The 7,022-nt window shown below is 40.4% G+C and overlaps 1 protein-coding gene across 1 annotated transcript; it reads left to right on the top strand.

Moving 5' to 3' along the window:
- Window positions 1-263: 263 nt before the first annotated feature.
- Window positions 264-5,397, top strand: LOC108800806 (up-regulator of cell proliferation-like). Its single transcript, XM_018572816.1, is given in 3 exon segments — window positions 264-2,588; window positions 2,590-4,926; window positions 5,344-5,397. Coding segments are annotated over 3 exon segments (4,710 nt in total). The 5' UTR covers window positions 264-269.
- Window positions 5,398-7,022: the final 1,625 nt, after the last annotated feature.

The following is a 7,022-nucleotide window of genomic DNA, read 5'->3' as shown; positions in this document are numbered from 1 at the left end:
AGTGCTCGTTATTGGTGAGTACCGAAATCAAAATATCGGTACCTAGTTTTTACCCTTCCCATGCTGTCTACAAATTCAAGTAAGAATAGATTTTGGCTTTACATACGTTTTAATGGATTTTTTTATCCTGAATTTAAATAACTCTGTCTGCTATCTTACATTTTTGGAAATGATAAACCTTAACATAGAGAGGATTTGTGAAAGTATACATTTATTTACTTTCAGGGTTTCTTTCAAGGAAAAGTAATTTTCTTGGTCTGGTGGAAACCATGAAAATGAAGCCCTACCTGACTTCGAAGTTGACCCTGAGGGATGTCCTGAGCATTGACTTAGAGAATCTTCATGACAAGCCAGCTAAAACTGTAGAGGATCTTCCTTGGAATTACTTAAGGAAACTCATGGCCTTGAATCAAACTGCTAGAGAGATATTGCTTGACAAAGATCAGTCTGTTGATGATGATGATGATGACAATAACCTATTTAATGCCTTTTCTATTCAGGGTGAAACTAATTCCTCAAATTTCATTCACCCCCTTGATGTCCTGTGCGTCCTCCTGCATTGTTCAGGCAGTTTTTTACAACAAGAGATTGTAACCAAAATGGCCATGTGTCAGTTTGCTGTCCCTCTGCTGCTCCCTGCTGGTGACGGGTCACACTGCACCTTCATGCTTTGGGCAATGAGGGACATTGTGAAGAAGTGGAGACCTCAGTCACTAGCTGACAGTAAAGGGTTTAAGGAAGAAAATGTGGTCAATGTACCTATGCCGATTTACTCCTTTGTCCGGCTGGGAAAAACTAAATTGTCAAAATCTAAAACCCTAAATCAAGTTCTGAATCCAGTTCAGCTACATAACAACTTCTTCATCCATGACAATATGGATGGAGGAAACCTCAAGAGGAAAATGTCTGATGGACTGGTGGAAATGTCCTGGTATTTTCCCTGTGGTAAGTCTGATGTTTTCCCCGAGCCCATCGCAGTGGCCAACCTACGAGGAGACCTGGAGGCCAACTGGGACCAGTTCATGTTTCTCACTCGAGTTTCATCAGCTGTATTTATATTCATTGAGAGTATTTCTGAGGAAGAATTCAGACTCTTATCATCCTGCAGCAACACTGACACCAAGTATTACTTCATCGTTACTCCAGGTCCTGGGAAAACAGTAAGTACGCAGACATTGGAGACTCTTCAAAACTTAAGTCCAGTTCTCAAGTTAAAAAAATCAAATGTGATATTATACGCAGGCAAGGCAAATGATGCAGCATTTGTAGGCAAACTTCAAAGCAGTATGGTAAATTTCTTACACAAGAACATGAAGAGAATTATTATGACAGATCTAGGGAAGGAAGCAATAAGATTCAAAATCCATGTAGACGAAAGCGATCATGAATGCCAGAAAGCCAGAGAACTTGCCAGCAGCATAACAGAAGAAATAAAAGATGTTGCTGATTACAAACAAAGCACAATGATATTACAAGGAGATCTCTGGAAACGCCTTTCCAAAGTAGAAAAGGAACTTTCCAGAATGAAAAACCAAGGGGGCAAAGATACACATCAGTATCAAGATGCACTGACACAGAAACATTCTTCAATACGTGAGAAGCGAAGCAAGCATGATCTGTCTCACCGTATAATGCTTTTTATTGACGCGCTCACTCAGCTCTCTAAAACTGGGAAACAATATTTCTTGAAATGGATGAAAATTGAACTCGACTCAATTACTAGAGAACATCTTTCTGAACTTCAAGCTTTATACAAAGAAAAATGTAACGACAAGACAATTAATAAGGAAGAGCTTAAAAGGACAGACCAAAAAATCTCCGACAGCTCTTTAGGAATTGAACATTTCCTCCGTGAGATGGGGCAGTATTATGAGGCCGAATATTTTATGCTTAAAAAAAATAAAATAGCTCAAAAACATAGACAGTTTACTGGGCTGCCAGGAATTGCTTCCGACCTCTTGATGGATGGGTTCCCATTGGAGTTGATAGATGGAGATGCTTCCAGTATCCCCCTACAATGGATTACTGATGTCCTGACTGAGCTAGACACCAAAATGGGAAGAAAATGCAGAATAAGAGTAATCACAGTGCTGGGAGTGCAGAGTACGGGGAAATCTACTCTTCTCAACACCATGTTTGGTCTGCAGTTCCCGGTGGCCAGTGGAAGATGTACACGAGGAGCCTTTATGACTCTTTTGAATGTGAAAGAAAACCTCCAGGAGGAATTGGGCTGTAGGTTCATCCTAGTAATTGACACTGAGGGTCTTAAAGCTCCAGAGTTGGCCTCTTTGGAAGGAAGCTATGAACATGACAATGAACTGGCCACTCTGGTTGTTGGGTTGAGTGATATCTCAATAATTAACATGGCCATGGAAAATACAACAGAAATGAAGGACATTTTACAGATTGTGGTCCATGCATTTCTGAGAATGAAAGAAGTTGGGAAGAAACCCAACTGCCAGTTTGTACACCAAAATGTGAGTGATGTGTCAGCTCATAATAAAAACATGAGAGACCGGAAGAAACTTCTGGAACAGCTGGATGAAATGACAAAAGTAGCTTCTAAGATGGAAGAGAAAACCGAGATAAAACCATTTCAGTGATGTGATGGACTACAACCTGGAGAAAGACAACTGGTACATTCCTGGGCTTTGGCTTGGGGTCCCACCGATGGCTTCAATAAATTCTGGGTACAGCGAGCATGTGTCTGAATTGAAAAAACATTTATTGGACTTCGTGAAATGCAAGAGGTCACTGCACAGGCCTCTAACCATCCCTGAATTTATAACATGGATAGAAAGTTTATGGACTGCTGTTAAACACGAGAAGTTCATCTTCAGTTTCAGAAACAGCCTGGTGGCGGACGCTTACAACAAACTGTCTATACAGTACTCACAATGGGAATGGGATTTCCAAAAAGCCGTCAGTGATTGGATGATCTGCGCAGAGACAAACATTAGGAACGAGAATGCAGAAAGTCTAACTCATGAACGGCATTTAACATTCGAGAATGAGCTGAAAAGTTTGTGTCTCAGTGAAGAAGAAAAAAGTTTGGATTTGCTCGAAAACTATTTTGAAAATAAACAGGAAAACGTTCACCTGATAGAACGTTACAAGGAAGATTTCGTTTTGAGCATTAAGTCGCTGAAGAAAAAACTGGAAAGAAACGCTCTTGGCAAATATGAAGAGGTTGTTTCTATCCAAAAAGGAAAGATGAAGATTCAGAATATGCAGTGTAACTCCCAGAAGTCAATTGAAGACAAGATCACAGTTCTCCTTACAGTGAGCGCAAAGAACAATCAGAAGCTAAGCGATGAAGAGTTACAGAAGGAATTTGACAAGATGTGGGAGAAGACCCTGGCTGATCTACAGATAGAGAAAATAGAAAGACGAGTTGTTAGTAAATCTATGCTACAGGAACTGATCAATGACATGAGTAATAAAGGATCAGCTGTCCAAGAATTATTACTCATGAAGGACTTAGACAAGACCGTGCAACTGGAATTTAAAATAGATAAAAAATATATCAAAGATGGATTGCTCCAGAGATTCATTGGCGCTAAGAGCCATGAACCCTATGAAAAAATTAAACGATTTTCGGCTTGGCTAATATCTAAGTGTGATGCATACGTCAGAGAGAAGGCGCAAACTGCAGAAGATTATAATGACACTTACTGCAAGGAAATACTTCACATCAGCAACACGGAGCTGACCAAAGAATCCAAAAATCTCAACTACTCCCAACATTTTGAATTGGATATCAAGTGCCACATTCTTACAAGAGCATCCGGAGAGTTTCAGGTGATACACGACAAGTTCATTAAAGAAAACGACCCAAAACTGTGTCTGGAGAAACTGAAGCCTCAGTATTTATCAACGTTTATCAACACATTTCAGGAGAAAGACATATGTCAGACTAAGGCCAAAGAGTTTTGTGAGCAATGCCTTAAAGCAGCCATGAAGGATTATGTTTTCAAGCACCTTGGAAAAAAAATTGTAGATGACATCATGCAAAGTTCAGGCAATAGGAAATTCAGTAGCAGAACCTTTTTTCAAAGTTTTCTGCTGAAGATGTTGCTGGAAAAAATGTCATTCCAGGAATACCTCAAATATATTGGCTCCTATGAAGAATATACCAAAGACTGGATACTGAACTACATTGAAAACAAATATGCTAATGCGCAAACCCTGAAAACCTTAGAAGAGAATATTCTCCTTGAAGTGAGCAAGGAAGTAAAGGCAGCTCTTGAGGAAGACCAAAGTCTTAAATCTCCATCTGTTGAGAGGTTTCTGAAGAGTGTGTGTGAGGGGCTAAAAAACCTATTAGTGATTCCCCATTCTGCATTAAAATTGGTCACTTTCCAGAACAAGGCTGCCGTTGGCCAATTTTCTTCTGATATTCAACTCTTCCTCCAAGACACAGAATCAGAAATCTTGTCAGAGCTGCAATCTATGAATATAAAGTCTGTACTCTCCAGGGTGACAATGAAGCCTCAGGATGAATTGTTCAGGAAGGTTGTTGGCTGCGGGAAGCAATGTCCATTCTGTAAAGTACCCTGTGAGGCCGGAGGTGATGAACACAAGGAGCACTTTGCCACTATCCATAGACCTGAAGGACTGGGGAGATACAGATGGCTTTTTAGTGGAGACTTGTCAACTAATATATGTAGCTCTTCTGTTGTATCTGATGTTAGATTTAGAAATTTAGAAACAAAAGGCAAACCACACCCATTCAAGGAGTATCGTACATACTTTCCAGATTGGTCCATACAACCAGATCCCAGCATTGAATCCTCAGATTACTGGAAATACATATTTGCGCAGTTTAATATGATGTTTGCTAAAGAATATAATGCAAGGCCAGCAAATCTACCTGACAGCTGGAAAAACATCACCAAAGAACAAGCTCTGGAAAGTTTAAAGAAAGTCTTCAATGAAAGCTAATTGCAGAAAAGCCAGAAACTAAAATGAGCAACATGTCATTCCTCCCCAGATTGTGTGTGTGGATCTGTCTGCTCATCTTCAGGGATCTCCACTCAAGAACTCATTCATTGTGATAATTAAAAATGTTCAAACAATTAACTTCTCCTTTATGATCTGTTAAATACCCAATTGAAAGTGTTGTATTTGTTCTGACCTCTGAGCCTCAGATTGCCTCTGCAATGGAAGCTCCGATATTTCTGCACCGACAGCTTCCTTTACAGGTAGAACTCTGGGCAAAATAAAAAATGACATACTGTATATGAGGCAGTCTGTCTGTAGCATTAACAAAGCCCCTGCAACATAGTTGTATTAGCTGTTGATTCTGCAGATAGATCTCTTACTTTCCACTTCCTTTAACAGAGCGTCAACGTTGAGAAATCGCGCAGCAGCGATGACACCCTGTGGACAAGGTAGTCTTCAATTGACATGTAGTTCGAAGTAGAAGACAAGTAAATTAAAATTCAGTTCCAGCTGATATGTTTTTAAGCAATTACAGTGATAGTTTTTTTTTTTCCTTTCTAGTAAAGAAAAAGCTTAAACTATGTAAATAAAAGAGCTCAGGGTCAGACCTCAGGGTCAGAGCGAACCTGGCCCGAACCTGAGACATGCTACCATTTAATAAGCTATGGCAAGGGAATTCCCTGCAGCTGCACATAAGCAATGGGGTGGGATGCAGAGGACATCATTGACCTTATATGGCCACATGGCTATATTTGGTCAAAGACATCAGCACAAGTATCCCTCCTCTTTATGTGCAGCTGTGGGGCAGGGAAAGTCTTAGTAGGAGACAAGCAAATTAAAATTCAGATCCATCTTATATTTGTTTAAGCAATTACAGTGATAGCTTTTTTTCCTTTATGGTAAAGAAAATGCCTAAACCATGTAAACAAATGCTGACTGTTGTAAGTAGGGATGACCTCAGGTTCAGAGCTAACCCGGTCTAAATGTGAGCTTCTCTGAATACAGGAGGAAGCTGCTGTTCAATCAGCTGTGGCCGGGGAATTCCCTGTCTGCAGCTACACGTAAGCAATGGGGTAAGATGTATAGGATGTGATTGACCTTATACTGTATGACCACATGACTATACTTGGTCAGTGATGTTGATCTAATATTGCCAGGGCTGCGGGAAAGGGAAAGTCTTATTGGGCGCCAGCGGGAGAATCATCCACTTGGTGGCCACGGATGGTCCCATGTAGCTTCCTGGTTCTGAGGGGCTCAGTTTGGGACCAGGTCTCCTTGGTGAAGCCGCTTCTCTTCGGTGATCTGTCAGTTGCAGCCACTCTGACGCCATCACATATGATGCAGGACCAACATTCCTGCATTGTAAGTGAGGACATTGAGGGCCCGCCCACAACCCAGAGCATTAGAGGGAAGAGGAGAGAACCAGCAGCTGGAGGAGCGTGGGGTAAGGGAAATAAATCTACTTTTTAATGTTCCCCTAGACGAAAATTTGAATTTGACCCTTGCGGTGTGGGGGAATCCCCAGTGCAAGGGTTATGAATTTCCCTTTAATGCTACTAACATACTGCAACATATACCGGTATGTCATTTTGTATTTTGCCAAGAGTTACACTTTAAGGACTGTTTGTTTTCAATGAAGTCTCCTAATACAGCACTTGCCCTGAATTAAACATTACTCTGTCAGGAGGAATAGTCTCAATGGCTTCTGGTCTTTATCCCTCCTTATTCACCTCTGGCAGACCTTACTACCACCATACAGATTTCTCTGCCCATTGGCCAAACAATATGGAGGGTCATTAGATAGAATTGTGAATTTCTAGATGTCAATCATTATGTATGATTAAATGAAATCTGCTGGTTTGTTTAAAAAAAAATATTTATTCTGTGTTATTTCAATACAAATCTTTTCAAAGTTTCATTATATGGAAAATTGTTTTTGCATTTCTATTTACAGCTAGCGAGAATTGTTTTAACTGCTGAAAATTGTCAATATTCTTTCTTTGCAGCCATTGTAATTGTTTTCACTTTGTAGACAGGATTTCCCAGAATACTCACCCCCAGTAAATGGCTCCCAGCCT

The sequence above is a fragment of the Nanorana parkeri genome, unplaced genomic scaffold, assembly GCF_000935625.1.
Source record: "Nanorana parkeri isolate BGI_ZX_2015 unplaced genomic scaffold, ASM93562v1 scaffold2141, whole genome shotgun sequence".
NCBI classification, from domain to species: Eukaryota; Metazoa; Chordata; class Amphibia; order Anura; family Dicroglossidae; genus Nanorana; species Nanorana parkeri.
This window is presented reverse-complemented; position numbering and strand designations above follow the sequence as displayed.